Below are 17023 nucleotides of genomic sequence, written 5' to 3'. Positions count from 1 at the left end.
ATGGAGAGCTATTGTTAGTCTTCCAAAACATATCTAAATACCCCATCTGTATTAATTGCATACACAGTTTAACAAACCTCAGAGAGACATCTATAAACATTGAATGATAAACGATCTTCTAAGTTGTTCAACAATACTGAATAGTTAACTGAGATTTTGCAATTGTGATAGATGCTGCATTGCGAACTGTGAATTTGTGTTTGAACTCTTTTACTCTTTAAGCATCTGTATCTCACGTTTCCTGCATGCTTCCCGGTGTAAGAGTAGAATAATGCGCAGATGAATCTCCTGCTGACTGAGTCACCCTGACACGCAGCCATCTCCCGGGTTAAAACCTTGGAGGACTGGTACACCAGTAGACCACACATCCACACATCAGCTTTTATTGTTAGTTCCAAATGGTAATGGAAATTGTGGCATCGCAGAGGATGTGGAATTTAACTGAAGCAGTGCACTTGGCATCCCTCTCTTTGAAAAGTGAATGAAATGAAACAGTGAACCCTATATATGTATTTAAAGAGAAGAAAGAAAAACACGCAAAATAAATAGTACTGCCTGTCTTCACATGCTAGGAAATCCTGCTTATCTAGAGCAGAACCATTTAAAAATTACTTTCAGCCTGTGCAACGTGATGGTGGGAATAAGGAATGAATGTACCGAATGGAAATTAAAAGACAAACGTTTTAACTATATAGGTTCAGGAGTAAAATCATATTCTTCCTGCAGATATAAAGAAGAAAACAGCATTATAAATGTATGTATATGTGTGTGTATGCATGTAGTGTGCATATGTGTATGTATGTGTAAAAGTAAAAAAGTATTCAGAGACTACAATGTCTTTTCACAATGTATTTAGCAGGGTGTAGGCACATCTTTCATCATTACTGGTCTGCCTGGTCCTGGGTTCCCTCTCACATAACTCAGTTTTTCACTTTCACACTATTTTTTGTTGTGGGTGGGCTTTAGAAACTGTGAAGTTGTAAGTTAACAAATCAATTACAAGTATTTGTTCTTGCTTAGCTATCAAGTAAGTTTACAGGCAAACAATGTTCAAGGCGTGCAAAAACCTTTCACGTGTTTGGGTCCATTTTACTTCAAGATTCATTTTGAATTAAAGACCAGTGTGTTTGCGTTGGATAAATTACACTTGGTTTTACGTGCATCGTTTCACATTATATACTGTTACTGCTTCATCCCATGGGATCTCAATGCAAAGCATACTTTGTCTTTTCAGCCCTCCAGAGACTAGTACAGCACAATATTAGTGCTGGTTTCTTAGCTCAATGGTTTAAATTAACCAGGACCCGCTTAATAATATGGAAATGTAAAGAATAATCCTAAAATAATGTTGAGTGACTGAGACATTATGTATTTTACATTGACTTATTTTTTTCCTATGTTAATTAAGAAGCCCGCTCTTGAGATCACTTAGCTACCTTTGTGATTGTGTTGATCTCATATATGGGTTGTTGTTTTTTTGTGCCACTAAACCTAGCACACCGAGACTGAAGCTTCTGTTCTTTGCACAGTAAACTGTACAGTGTAGTGTAATTGTTCATGCCAGTTTTATACTTTTTTTTCCCATAGGACAGCATTTCAGAAATAAACCTGAAACACATGTACCAATCTTGTTGTAGGAGATATCCTCTAATGATAAGCCGTGTAGACAGGGTTATGCTTCACAGGGCTATAAATTACTCTTATTTATTAGCCCAGTCTACTGCTGTGACTTGCAACTTTCTCAAAATGAATTTGGAAGTGGGTTGTTTTATGTTATCTGTCTTTACAACACTATTATCGGTCTCTGTCAGACACTGCTTTTTCCCACAAGGTCGTCCCTTTTTGTTTTCCTGCCGTGTAATCACAGTATTAATTATCTACTGTTTGCTCTTTATTATCTCCCCTGCAACTGTGTGCGGCGACGAATGTTGTCCTAGTCATAGCATATGTATCTAGACTACAATAAATCTGAATAGCAAACATCACTAGGAAACAGCACAGGTGTGGAGGCCTGGGAAAAGGGCAAACACTTTTATGAAACAGAACTAGAGTGCCTTTTTATGGTCTTGGTAATGTGGGTATTTACGTTTTGGAACTATGAGGGGAAAAATGTAAGTGCACAGTGACAGCCTTCACTGCTTCAATGCAGTGCATGCAATGTCACATGTGCCATGCGTGTGGAATGTCACTCACTCATGTTCCTGAAGGCTGTCAATAGTCCTCATGGAGGGACCACACAGAGTGAAACTTTGTCACTGCTACTCACAAGGGACTGGGGGGAGAAAATATCTTATTCCACTTATTATCACCTGCCCAAGAGATACCTGGACCCAGACCACATCAAAACATCTAGCAGTGAAAAGCAAATTACAAATTTGTAGCATATTCTCATTTATTATTGATTGTACTACTGCATTTTTTGTAATGCTTTAAATTATATTTTGTATTGTGTATTAGTTTTGTAAGGCTTCAAAATGTGCCCTGAATAAGGGAGAATGAAAGAAAGAAAGAAATAATAATATTAACTTATAAACCTTCGATTCTGTTGAAAAAGAAGGTGCTATTTATCAAATTGTACCCCAAAAATCTTTAAATGCTTTTTTTTTTACCATGTTGGTTCTTGCAAGAGACTGTATGTTCAAACAATAAATTAGAGTCATGAAGAAAAAAAAAAAGTCAAAGATTTATAAAGTGGGCCAACGCTGGTTCATTCGTCATGCCTATCCCAATCTTTGTCTGCATGTAGGCTGCTACCAAAGGGCTTAATTAGTTCCAGTTGTGAAATGTGTCTTTTCATGTGGAGCCTAAGCATCTGGCAGTAAAGCTGGTGCCAAAGGCCACATTAGTGTGTCATGGATAAATTGCCCCTATGGGTCAACATCTTCTCTTTCTGCCCCCAGATTGTAACGCTTGTTTCTTGGAAAATTGGCAGAGTAGTAACATTCTTGGTCAATTCTCTTGAAGAAGATTTTATATACATATATAACTATACACTAAAAGGTCTTTACTACATTAATCACTCTCTATAATGTGAAATAAATTAAGTATGTTTTAAACTATATCTATGACTATGGACTATACGCTGGCAGGAGATGCTGTCGACTTTTCCATTTAGTTGGTTTATTTACTAGAGGGTAACCTATTTTCTTATGTATTTCCTGGGAAAAGGCAACCTGCATTTAAAGTGAATTGTTAACACTGTTGTAGCCCAGCAATTTTATATATTGTGGCACCGTGGTGGGTTGGATCTGGCTGGGGTTGAGTTTTCCAACACAGGACAAAGCACTCACCTCAGATGCTATAGTCTGAATACAGTAATAAATAATAATAAAATAATAATAATAATAATAATAATAATAATAATAATAATAATAATAAACTTTATTTTATATAGTGCCCTTAAAAGCAATCATCTTGAGCTGTCTAACTGCACATTTGAAATATGGGAAGGGTAAATACAGTTGATTGATACTGGATACTGGTACTACAATGTGAAAGGAAAATAAATGTCCTGTATTGTATACAACATCTGTAATAATGCTCCGATTCCAATCTTTTTATCCTTATCATGCCGGCAATAAGGTACATTTGTAGTCAAGTTTTTACGCCCTTCATTTCAAACTATTAAACAGTTGTTTGTTTAGTATAATAAATATTTTTAAATTAGATGGATTTATCAATTATATATTTTCGAAGTGGCTTGAACACTGATTCAGCCTGGATTTAAACTCAGTTGCCATTTTCTCGATACTTAATGTGAATATGAGTACTTTCAGCTACAGTTGTGTATAGCAGGTCTGTTATTGTTTGTCATGGAAGCGTTCCTGGCTATAAGTAAGAATGACGTGAAAAATCAACAGGCCTGATTAACTCATTGACTTTAATACATGGAAGATTAAAAAAAAAAATCCAAACTCCACAGTTTGAAGCCAGGTTTGTTTTGTCTTAAGTTGTTTACATCTTAAATTTGTAATGATGTTAATGATGATGTTTTCTTTTCCCTTGAAAATGTTTGTAAATTAGGTGCGACTCACTAATAATACAGACTTATTGTATTGTACTAATTTGTGACAGAATGTTTCTGGTGGACTGAGAACTTGTATTTGGCCCTACTCATTGCTAATTTGAATAAAACTACTGGCCTTTTTGTATTAAACTCCAAAGAGTAAAGTGAAAAGAGTGTCTCTGCATGGAAACATGCCAACATACAGGGTAATACAGGCTAAAACAATTTGTCTTGACAAATTTCCTAATTAATCAAACATGTACACAAGATTGTTTAAACACTGTAGCAAAATAATTCAAAATCATATTTCAGCTAATTATCCAATTCTTAATCTAACCGAAAAGCTCAGGGATATTCTTCAGGGCCCATCAGACCTAGTCCAAATGGCAGTGAAAAAGATTGGGGGGAAAGTTTTTAAGAGAATTAGACTGCTTCATTGAGATTACCTAAAGGCTTAAAATATATTTAATTATCTTGCTGCTACTTACTGTTGATATTTGAGTCTTTCAGACTGGTTTAACCGCTTTCAACACCAGAGTCTTAAGAAAACACTTACAATGCATAAATCCTTCCACTACGTATTCAACTGCAGCAATTGGAGAGTTAGAATGAAGTAAGCACCTTCACAGCTGCATTAACAACATTAAATGCCTTTTCTATTCAATGCATTAATGGCCTTGGGCTTTGCCTCTTGAGATTAATGACAGAGAGCATTATTTGCTGTTGGATAGTTGTTTTGCTGGTGATTTATTCTGAGTTCTGTTGGGGTAAAAGGGTCAGTTAGTTTGACCCCTATAAAGTCATGTGCTACAATTTAGGCCTCAGGCTCAAACTGTCTCCAGTAACCAAGTACTTCAGATTATACCTAAATACAGGACACATAAAGGGTAAATCAAGACTACATAAAAAAACACGCTACCTTGCTGCTGAGATTGTATTTATGATATAATTCCAAGCTGCTAAACATCTTTGTTATGCCCATCTTGCCATGTCAGTGCAGTAGGTGCAGTCTCCCAAGAGCCAAGTACTGACATATTATACTAATGCACGTTACGCACGGTATTGACACACCATCAAAGCAACGCTGTGTGCCCACTTAATTATATGTATGGAAATCTTTGTAGTTCCGGTATTATCTTAGATCTGGAAGTTGAGGAAAGGTGAAGGACCCTGTCCAAGTTTAGGGCGGCACAGAAGTCGAAAATGAATGAATAATTACTGCAATTAAAGTACAGAATAAGAGTGTTTGAAATCTGCTCCAAATTTCCAACAGTTCTTAGGTTCAGTATACTACACACATGTGGATAAGACAAGGAACAGGCTTTTATATCACACTGCATGTTTTTCACAACTTGGTGTCATTATTTATAGTATTGCAAAACAATCTACTGTCTTCAATCACTACCGTAGCACTTGGCCTAACCAAACCAGAAATATTTTGCACACGGTAATAAAATTGGGACATAACACTGCTTTGGGAGGTGGTCAGTAAACTTTAGGTCGCGACATCAGTATGAGCTCTCGGTATTATTATTATTATTATTATTATTATTTTTATTTCTTGGCAGACGATTTACAACATAAGTGCAAAACAATAAGTGCAAAAATACAATTAAGTAAATGCATCAAACATTACAAATTCAATTTACATAAAACATAGCAATTCAAAATATAATACATTTTACAATTTCCAATTTACACAGGCAAGTACAGTAAGTGAGGTCATACATCCTGGACAGTAAAAGCTAAGTGCTGTCAAGATGTAAGGTCACAGTCAAGGGCTACGGGAAAGGGAGCAAGGAGGAAAACAATCAAAAACGCAAGAAGCATAATAAAACTCTGTGAAGTGCTATCTAATGGGGATTAAAATGACTAATATTACAAGTACTGTCTGAAAAGATGTGTCTTGAGTAAGCGCCGGAAGGATTTCAAGGATACTGCTGTTTTGACTTCGGTGGGCACGTCGTTCCACCATTTAGGGGTCAGGGATGAGAAGGAGCGGCTCTGGAGGAAGGAGAGTGGAGAGGAGGCACAGTTAGTCTTCTGGCACTGGAGGAGCGCAGTGGTCTGGAGGGGATGTATGGAGAGACGAGTGACTGAAGGTAGCTTGGTGCAGTGTGGTCGAGACAGCGGTAGGTGAGGGTCAGTGTCTTGAACTGAATGCGTGCCGCTATTGGGAGCCAGTGGAGGGAGCGGAGCAGTGGAGTAGCGTGTGCGAATCGGGGCAGAGAGACACCAGACGAGCCGCAGAGTTCTGGATGAGCTGGAGTGGGCGGGTAGTGGATGCAGGCAGGCCGGCCAGGAGGGAGTTGCAGTAGTCCAGGCGGGAGAGGATACACAAGACAAGTTGTACGGCTCTTAGGAGACTGGACTGGCAAGAGCGATTTGGTACTTTGACATTGTGTCATTATGAAGGTTATTTTGAAACATAGTATTATTGTATAATGGTTCTATACAATCACAAAAGAAAGGTAGATACATTTATATGTATACGTCTTGATTTTCCCTTCATACCACCTAAACAAAGGAGATGTTATGAAGTTACAGGAAAAGATACTGAACATTCTTGCCATCTAGGTACATGTTGTTATTGACAAAAAAATGGTCAAGAAGATTTTTTTTTATTATTAAAGAACCAGCCTCAAAATTGGAGTATGTATTCCTTTTCTGACATTTTTTCCATTAAAACAAGAGTCTATCTGCAGTTCTGAATGCTAGGAAGCTTATTGGTGTGTCCTCTGTATTGAGTCTACAAGAAATATTCAATATATATTTCAGTCCCTTTAGGAATATCATAAACTGCAATCACATTCTCCTTCATTTGGACAAACTGCTTTTTTAAAATAACTTAGTTTGAATGTGTACTATTGCTTTAATTTTACTCCTAGATGTTCTTCTCTCAAGACAAAGAAAGAAATAGATTTTATAATGTGGCAACCAAAATTGAGCAGTGTCCTGTAAGGAGTCAGTATTATATGTGTTGGGAATTTTGTTGTTGTTTCTGGCTTCACCTTCACCCCTTCCTTGCCACGATGGAAAGAAAACTAATTCTAGGAAAACCTAAATGTCATTTCCCAAGTATTCCAATTTAGCTTTATTTTGTTGTAGCAATAGTCCGGCAGATTTCACTGGGCCATTCGAAATTGGCTAGTTTGGAATCTTTCTTGGCAGATTACAATGCATAATATTGTGTCCATGGTAACCAGTAAAGTTCATTTCAGCAAACTAAATTCCATACAAATTGGCTCAGAGCGACTGCAAACATCAGTAGAAATATAAAGAGGCAGGAAATAATAAAAAATAATAAAATGAAAAAGCACTTTGGAAGTAAAATGAATAACTACAAATGGTTCTCCGGTTCTAATCATGTAGTAAAAGCATCACACTAAGAAATTAAGTCTTTTTTGAGAGCATTATTTTTTGAAGACTTCTAATGCAGAGTGAGCTTTATCAGGATGTCCATTCTCATTGTCTTTGCCTCGTGGTTCTTCCTTAACATGCCTAAATATTAAAACATTTTCTGCTGTGGTATCTCATTTTACTGCCTTTATTCAGTTGCTCACAATGCTTTTTCAGAACTTTAGCGTACATCTGCAATAGTATCGGGAATTAAATGTTCTTTATGAAATCCAGCAATCAAAAAACAATATGATAAAGACTATCTGAACGAGCTCACAGCATGAAACACAAATCCGTAAAAAATAAAACAACACAAAGAACAATTTTGCCAACGATTCGTGACAAATGATGGGACCAGATTTTGCTTTTCTCTTCCTCTAAAGCTGAGCAATATTATAATCCCTTCATTTTATTGTTGCGCTGTGTCTGGATTCATACAGCAAATACATTTTTGATGGAAGCTGTTTTAAAAGTGTGATCTGCGTGAAAAGGTTTCAGAAGTTCTGATTTATAAGCAATAGTCCCCCAGACTGAGCACAGAACATTTTCTGATGTCTATTTCACACTGCATTTAAGATTAATCGCATCTTAAAGAAGAAAAAAAATGTAATTTGATGAAAATGTCAAGCTCGTGTGAATCGTTTAAAAAGGTTTAATCAAGACTCCTACAAGTCATAATTCCCGGTTATTTAAAGCTGCTTTATGTCTGGTATGAATGCACAGTTTTGAACTTGCATTAAGCCAGGCATCTGCTAAACTCTTAACATTCTTTCGATACTGTGTGTTCCTCTGTTGCAAGATCTTGCCATCTTCCTCCTTCCTATACTGTAGGAAACGTATATAGTAAACCCCAGACCTGGGTATGGATTATTTTGTGAGCTGCTAAACTGAAAAACTTCTTATAATCACTGCTTTCCTAAAGATGACCCTAAGAAACAATGAATCAGTATATCAGAAGCACATGCCAATACACATCAATGTTTTTGTGATATACGTAGTCAATTCGAGAAATAAATGAATGAAAGTTTGGACACGTTCGCTCTAATTTCTGTTTCAGTTCTGGGCTTTGGTTCTACTGCAAGAAAAACAGGAAAACCTCCCTACTGTTTTATATTCTGCAAACAATAGATTAAAAACATCCCCAGAAAGAAGTAAGATAATTCAGCCTTTCTAGACACACAGTAAAAATGATCAATGCTGTGTTTTTTCACAGTACAAACTAATATAAACTGTGGTTTCAGAAATTCTGTTACAAAAGGATAGGAAAATCTAAGTTTTAAAGATGTTTTAAAAAAAAGTAATATACAAGTATGTATGCAAGTGTGACTGTAAAGCTTACTTCGTATGAGCACCAACATTAGGGCAGTGACTTCCCACAGATGAGGAAGAATTCTCCCCTCACAAGGGCAGGCCTGCAGCACCCTGACTGGGCAGTTTACAGCAGAGGAAGATGTAAGTGGAGCTGCCTGTGCCATTCTCAGGCTGTGGATAAAGGCAAGATTTCAGTCTCCAGTGAATTGGACACCTCTCGCAAGCACTTAATTAATCACTAAAAGTTGTCACAAAGCATTAAAATGAGGAAGAGGGGGAGGGGGCAAAAGAAACTACAAGGAAGGGCTGTTGAAACAGAAACAAAGTGAACCACAAGCAAGCTGAACTCAGGTCAGATTACTGGTATGTCGTTGGCCTCTGTGCAGATAATCCAGCAATGATTGGCATTTTTTCCCCTTAACTTCGCCCCAACCTTCCCACACTTGTCAGCTTTCTCTTCCACCAGGCAGATATAGACTGTCAATTAGGAGACAATGTAAAGTGTGCTTAGATGTCAAATAATGCTGTTATCCAAGTGGAAATACATCAAATGCCCTCTTTTAGTCTCTTCCCAAGGCTATGATGTCTTGTTATTTAAAAAAACAGAGAGAGAAAAAAAAACACGCCATAGGAAACAAAACTTGACAAATGCTAGAGCAATACTCTAAGCCACTTCTTGCTTTTTAATGCAAAACGACACGACAGTTACATTGTTTTGAGGGTATCGGATTGATTAACGCAAGGTGGTGTCTCCAATGCTCAAATTCATATCTTGTACATTACAGGATATCTGGGAAACAGATGTCAAACTTTGTTCATATTTCTGTCTTTCCGATGTTGACTAAATAATGATGTAAAGGATTATAGGGTTGAATATAAATGCCAAACAAAGAATTAAAAAGTGCCCCCAGCACCTGATAAGAAGCCACTTCAGGGAAATTTTAAGACTGCAAAGGCATGCTCATTTCTTACTAACAGGATTTCATAGCACATCACAGATAGCAAGCCACATTGTTGTTAAAGCATAATGCCTGTATTTTTTTAAAATACCAAAAAAAATATATTTGTTAATATAAAATTATATTTAATCTTAAAAAGGTTTTAATATTTATTTAATTAGGACAGATTTAAACATAGTTCTGACAAATGCAGAGTGAATGGTGGACAACCAATAAAAGCAAAAACTTTTGAACTCAAGAACTTAAATTGAAATTGTGTTACAGGGTATGCTACTTGCTATAAACTTCTTTAATAATATTAAGTGTATTTGTATTACTGAGGAATTACCTTGGAAACACATGATTATTAGAAATACATATAAAAATAGCTGCTACATTTACAACTAATACAGATTGACAGGGTGCAATAACCTGTTTCACTGCCAAAAAACTGGTCATTTGTAATTTAGTGGCATGACTTTCCTTAGCCATATTTATATCTATATTTTTTCCCCAAAGGGTTATATAAAGAAGGAAATGTCAAAAACAATTATCCCATATTAGTAGTAAGGCAATCATATTAGAGGTATCATTATTTCAACTATCAAAAACAAGGAGTTAACCATTAGAGCTTTTAGTCAGCCAAAATACACAGTGTGTCTTGTGTCTCAAGGTCTTGATTTCTTTTCACAATTCCCCCTAAATAGGATATATGTTTTCTATACACAATTTTAAACACTGGTACTTCCCAAAGTCACAAAGATAGGAGCAATTGCTCCATCTGGTGGCTAGTATAGAAAAATGACCTTCAATTCACTTCTCTGAAATTTGTAAATGTTCAAAGATTTTAAGTTAAACTCTCAGGTGATTTAATGACTTCTACAACGCAATGGAACTTTTCCCTTCCTGCATCTTAAATCTCAGATTTCCTTTGCTTCTGCAATACTCCTGGGCTTTCATTCTTTCACTGTTTATTTTTATTTTATGAGAATGGTTTTATTGCATCACGTCTGTTGAATTTATTCTGATTTGTATGACAGTAGATACATCAAAGCTATATTACATATATTGCAAGAGATTCAACTGATTTGATTTAGCAAATGCCCCTTTTAGTTTTAAAATATTTGTAATGTATAAACTAAAACAGCACATTAGTATTTAATTTGACTGTAGGTTCTCTACTGCTTTCAAGTGCTCAAGTTGCTTGGAATAAAATCATAAGAAATAAATTAATATAAAGTCACTTTTATTACATTTTTCATTTGTACTATACATAAACAATCCATCAAACCCCTAGCAAAAATACAAAATATTGTATAGAATCATAAAAAAATATTCACAACTTTTAAAAGCATCAAACTTTGAATTTCAAAATTGGGAGAAATAAATAATGCAATTTGCTGCTCTCCATATCAAATGTTTTAGGTCAGTGACCTATTTTTATGAAAAAATATAAGGGATGTTTGTAGCAATTAAGTTTCAGATCTGATTTTAAAATTAACTGTAAAGCAGTTTAATTCAAGAAATTTAAGTTTTTGCAGTTGTGATACTGAAATGACATTTACATAAGCAATGAATGTAAAGCATTTTTACAGATAAAACTAAGCCTAATCAACTGATTTACAAAGCAGGCAAGGTGCAATATCATAAATGGAACCTAGCGCTGGAGGCATACGTACAAAAATTGAACATTTTGAAATGCACTCAGTCTTGGGAGCACCAAACCAAATAGTCTATGCATTTAAATAGTATACCATCTATTTTAATTTACTCAGTTTAAATTAATATGCACATTTGTTTTAATTTACCTTGTAACATGTTATCTTTCCTTGTGCATGTGGTTTGATGCTGAAAAACACTTCAAGAACAGTTTATAAACATTGCAATGCTGATGTAGTATGCACTTTTAATCTGCTATTCACTAATCTGCTTGAAGAAAATTGCTCCTTTACCCATTGGACAATTTGTTCAGCAACAACCTACAATCTCTTGGTTTTGTAGGCCCACCGCTAGTCTTATAAAGTTCAGAAAAATGTATTTTAGGTGTCTCCCGTCATGATGGACATAAACTCCTCCTGGTTTACTGAGAAAAAAGAAAGAATTATGATAAATAAATGTAGAATATGAACCATAAATAAATCTAGTACAACTCACACTAAACATGGAAACAGACTTTCTTTCCCGATGGGTAACAGCACAAGGTATCATTTGTGATAGTTTGTGAATATTCAGTTTAATTTGCTCGCAAACAAAAGCTCAACACTAGAAAATACAGCTTTTCTTACAAGTTACAAAAAAGAAGTCTGATGAAGAGAGTTCTGTACCTGCTCTAAAGCAGATAAAAGCAGGCTTAGAAAATTTTGTGAATTAGGGCTGGTCGAAATATCTCAACATTTTTGTTTTTACATTTTTAGTTTAGGTGATGCATGATTGGATATTTCTTGTTTTTCTCCAAACAAGACATTATAATTCAAACAAGTAATTCTTTAATAAAGAAATACTAACTAAAACATACCAATTGCCAGGCCATCATGGTAAATATAATGTATGAATACATTTTTAGTACAAATATGAGTACATTAATTAAATAAAAAATAACAATAAAAAATGCCTCTAGTATTCCTGTAAAAACAATCCGCAAAATAACAAATACTTGCTGTCAAACTACATATATCAGTGTTATTTACTGTGTGTGTGTATATATATATATATATATATATATATATATATTAAATATATATGTGTGTGTGTGTGTGCATATATATATATATATACACTCATCTAAAGGATTATTAGGTACACCATACTAATACTGTGTTTGACCCCCTTTCGCCTTCAGAACTGCCTTAATTCTACGTGGCATTGATTCAACAAGGTGCTGAAAGCATTCTTTAGAAATGTTGGCCCATATTGATAGGATAGCATCTTGCAGTTGATGGAGATTTGTGGGATGCACATCCAGGGCACGAAGCTCCCGTTCCACCACATCCCAAAGATGCTCTATTGGGTTGAGATCTGGTGACTGTGGGGGCCAGTTTAGTACAGTGAACTCATTGTCATGTTCAAGAAACCAATTTGAAATGATTCGACCTTTGTGACATGGTGCATTATCCTGCTGGAAGTAGCTATCAGAGGATGGGTACATGGTGGTCATAAAGGGATGGACATGGTCAGAAACAATGCTCAGGTAGGCCGTGGCATTTAAACGATGCCCAATTGGCACTAAGGGGCCTAAAGTGTGCCAAGAAAACATCCCCCACACCATTACACCACCACCACCAGCCTGCACAGTGGTAACAAGGCATGATGGATCCATGTTCTCATTCTGTTTACGCCAAATTCTGACTCTACCATCTGAATGTCTCAACAGAAATCGAGACTCATCAGACCAGGCAACATTTTTCCAGTCCTCAACTGTCCAATTTTGGTGAGCTTGTGCAAATTGTAGCCTCTTTTTACTATTTGTAGTGGAGATGAGTGGTACCCGGTGGGGTCTTCTGCTGTTGTAGCCCATCCGCCTCAAGGTTGTACGTGTTGTAGCCCACAAATGCTTTGCTGCATACCTCGGTTGTAACGAGTGGTTATTTCAGTCAAAGTTGCTCTTCTATCAGCTTGAATCAGTCGGCCCATTCTCCTCTGACCTCTAGCATCAACAAGGCATTTTCGCCCACAGGACTGCCGCATACTGGATGTTTTTCCCTTTTCACACCATTCTTTGTAAACCCTAGAAATGGTTGTGTGTGAAAATCCCAGTAACTGAGCAGATTGTGAAATACTCAGACCGGCCCGTCTGGCACCAACAACCATGCCACGCTCAAAATTGCTTAAATCACCTTTCTTTCCCATTCAGACATTCAGTTTGGAGTTCAGGAGATTGTCTTGACCAGGACCACACCCCTAAATGCATTGAAGCAACTGCCATGTGATTGGTTGGTTAGATAATTGCATTAATGAGAAATTGAACAGGTGTTCCTAATAATCCTTTAGGTGAGTGTATATATATATATATATATATATATATATATATATATATATATATAATATAGTATTGTTTACTGTTACATAACAACAGCAACATGAGTAATAGTAATCACACAGCACATGCACTGTAATAGTATAGATTCAGGTAGATTGACCACATTTGGGTTTATAGTGGTGCATTTAACATCAGTCCTTGCTAGTCAGATACGTTTCCTCGCTATGACGGTCGAATTTCAATTCGAAATTCTGCTTTCAGATATAGCACTGTATAATGTGTCAATACAAAATATTGTTATTATTATTATTATAAAAAACTGGGTTGCAGTTTTCTTTTCTTTATAAATAAAAAGAAAATCAAACATTCTGCATTGAGACACATTTGCCCCCTTCTCTTCATTCCTTCTCCAACACATTTATAAATGAAGAAAGCAATTGGCCGCTTAACAAATTACTGATAAGGGTCTTCTGCAAGTGATTGGCCACATAAAACATGTAGTCACTCCTCGCACATTCCATGGTCTCCGGGTCTGCAGCTATACATACATGCATACAAATGACAAAAACTCAATTTTGCATTTCGTACAAAATAATATATCGACTATATCGCAAAAACTCTGTATATTGCCCAGCCCTATTGTGGATATGAAGTAGTATCAGTTTTGCAGTTTGCTCTCTAAGAAGCTCAATTTAAAAATATAAATCACAAGGGAAACCAATCACAAGAAATGAATCACAAGACAATCAAAGAGCAGCATTTCCAAAAAATCATATAGCTCTTATTTTGTGTATGTCATCCCGTGAATACAATTAATCAATATTTAACCATTCTTTCAGGACACTTGAATGCTAGTGGTGAAAGTTCCAATGCACCTATGATTTGAATAAATAGTTAGCTTAAATTGAACTAGCATGAAATCACAACATGTCATCTCATGCAATTGGGCCACAGAGGACCACAAAGCTGAGCTATTAACTCATATTAGATGCCGCTCTTTAAAAAACAATGTAAGCATCGATACCTGACCTTCTAATGGTTTGTCTACTTACTTTCACCATCTCCATCTTTGTCAAACTCATCAATCATCGCACGCAGTTCCTCATCAGTCATGTTTTCCCCAAGTTCCCTAGCCACTCGCCGCAGGTTCCTGAGGCTAATCTTCCCAGAATCATCGTCATCAAAAAGTTTGAAGGCCTTCAAAATCTCCTCCTGGGGATCTCGATCCAACATCCAGTCCGTCACTGTAAGTTGTACAACATTCCAGATTCTGAAGGAAACATAAATCTGTCCCCTCCACCTGCCCATGATTTCTAACCAATGACACGCATGTCATCCTAAAATGATTACATTAATTAAATAATCCCACAATCATATCAACATAATATGCCTTACATTTCTGGAGATGATCATTTAAGCCCTTCAGTATTTACAGCAGTAAGAATTTGGCACTACTGTTCTACACCAAACTGTTCAATGCATACATGTAAAATGTTAAGTATGCAAGTTGTCACGTTCAAGATTTTTTTTTAATTTCAATAAATTACTGTTACTGTCCTTTTACTTAACATAATGCTTTGAATGAGTCTTATTTCAGCCAGAGAAGTGTGCATTTTAAATAAATACTCACCCACTTCATTAAAGTCTTCAAATGTTATCTTTCCAGTTCCTTCTCTGTCATAATCTTTAAGTATTTTTAAAACATCTGCTTTTTTCACATCAAAGCCCAAAGCTCTCATTGCAACCTTGAAATAATAAATCATGAAAACGTGAATTAGTAATTTTAATTATGGATAGCAAAATCTACCTGGTACAGTAGGTTTTTGAACATATACACAATTTATTTCACTCTGGACCCCTGGGCGGAGGGTCATGGGTTCAAACCCCGGTGAGGGGCACTGCTGTTGTACCCTTGAGCAAAGTACCAATAAAAACCCAGCTGCATAAATGGGAAATTGTATATAAAAATAATGAGATATACTGTAACAATTGTAAGTAACCTTTTATAAGAGTGTCTGTTAAGAAATATAATTTTACAAGCACTTTTTCATGTTTCACTTGAAACACTTGAAACACAATGAAAAGATATATCAATAAACCATTCATTAATTTAGAGGCATTTCATGTTTTCCAATCCAGTAAAGAGCCTGCAAGTTTCAAATATACTTCTTTTAGAAATTAAAATCAGATGGAAACGTATCTTCATACACAAGTATTATTTATATGCAAACCAGAAATCACTGATGCAGTGCAGATGAATTTCGTGAAAATAATCTTCCCTTTCAACTTAACCCACCACTACATACCTTTAATTCATGATAGTCAATTTCTTTGTCTTTGTCAGTATCAAATAATTCAAAAGCCTCTTTAATTTCTTGTTTCTGCTCCTCCGTCAGTTCTCTCCTTTTCTTCCGTTTAGTTTTGTCAGCTGCAAGCTCGGTCCTGAAACATGCCACCACGTTTATACAGACAGCTGATCTCTCCAAATGACTTCTTACAAAGGATTTTCTTAAAGATTGGGCTTTATTTATAATTCAGGCGGAATATATTAAAAACAACCAAATATGAACAATCAGTGCAGGGGGCATTTATACGTGTTGTCAACGTATTTGAAAGAGATTACGTGTATATGTAATATGTAAAAAAAACAATGACCAGTTATGAAGTTAAAGAATACGGTTTAAATCAGATTTGTAATTAGTGACCTAGTGTGACAGGACGATCCTTTGGTTTAACATCAATGTTTCTGCAATGTGGCTACATATACTTAGGCTACAGAGATTGCAGACCGCTTACTGTGGTTGCAATTTTACAAACCAAAGCCCGTTGTTAAGATTATTTTCCTTTACAAATATTATTGTTAAACATGACAGGTTACTAGCGTGCACCTTTGAGATCCCGATCATACTTTTTAATAAATATAGCCTACCGAAAACAACAATCAAACTCTACCATCTTTCTTCGTGTTTAGAAAGGCATTCAATTATAATAAATCGTTAATAATGTGTGAACTAAACAACGGAGGATCTGCTTGTGTTTTAGAAAGGTTTTGGCACGATGTTTAAAATAATCCAGCTATTCATTTCAAGAAATCACACGCATTTATAATATGAAACGTCCCTGTCTCTTTTTACTACCGAAAACTGGTAAAACGTGTGGATTACATACCTTAATGACAGACTCATTATATTGGTTTTAATAGTATATTATGAACAATACAGAGACTTATCAAAGACAAGTTAAAAATACATATATATATATCTACAAACGATTACGCCGGTTGTCAGTCTTGTAACGCAACAAAGACCCAAACAAATCTCCCAAAGAACTCCCACAAGGTGCTCTCTGATTGGTCCACTGTAGACAGTTGTGGGTGGGATAATGAAGAAGCTC

General features: G+C 35.9%; 1 protein-coding gene across 2 annotated transcripts; it reads right to left on the bottom strand.

Moving 5' to 3' along the window:
- Nucleotides 1–5682: 5682 nt before the first annotated feature.
- Nucleotides 5683–16953, bottom strand: cetn3 (centrin 3). 2 transcript variants are annotated; one of them, XM_066711868.1, is made up of 5 exons: nt 16799–16953; nt 15937–16072; nt 15261–15375; nt 14683–14874; nt 5683–6010 (listed from the first exon to the last, which is right to left on the bottom strand). In XM_066711868.1, the coding sequence occupies exons 1-5, from the start codon at nt 16813–16815 to the stop codon at nt 5982–5984; spliced, it is 489 nt and encodes a 162-aa protein (XP_066567965.1). In that variant the 5' UTR covers nt 16816–16953; the 3' UTR covers nt 5683–5981. The 2 variants fall into 2 exon arrangements, with proteins under 2 accessions (XP_066567965.1, XP_066567964.1); XM_066711867.1 differs by lacking the exon at nt 5683–6010 and adding an exon at nt 10884–11737.
- Between the last annotated feature and the right edge of the window lie 70 nt (nt 16954–17023).

This window comes from Amia ocellicauda, chromosome 8 (genome assembly GCF_036373705.1).
Source record: "Amia ocellicauda isolate fAmiCal2 chromosome 8, fAmiCal2.hap1, whole genome shotgun sequence".
Classification (NCBI taxonomy): Eukaryota; Metazoa; Chordata; class Actinopteri; order Amiiformes; family Amiidae; genus Amia; species Amia ocellicauda.
The sequence above is the reverse complement of the archived record's forward strand: the minus strand, read 5'-3'. Positions and strand labels throughout refer to the sequence as shown.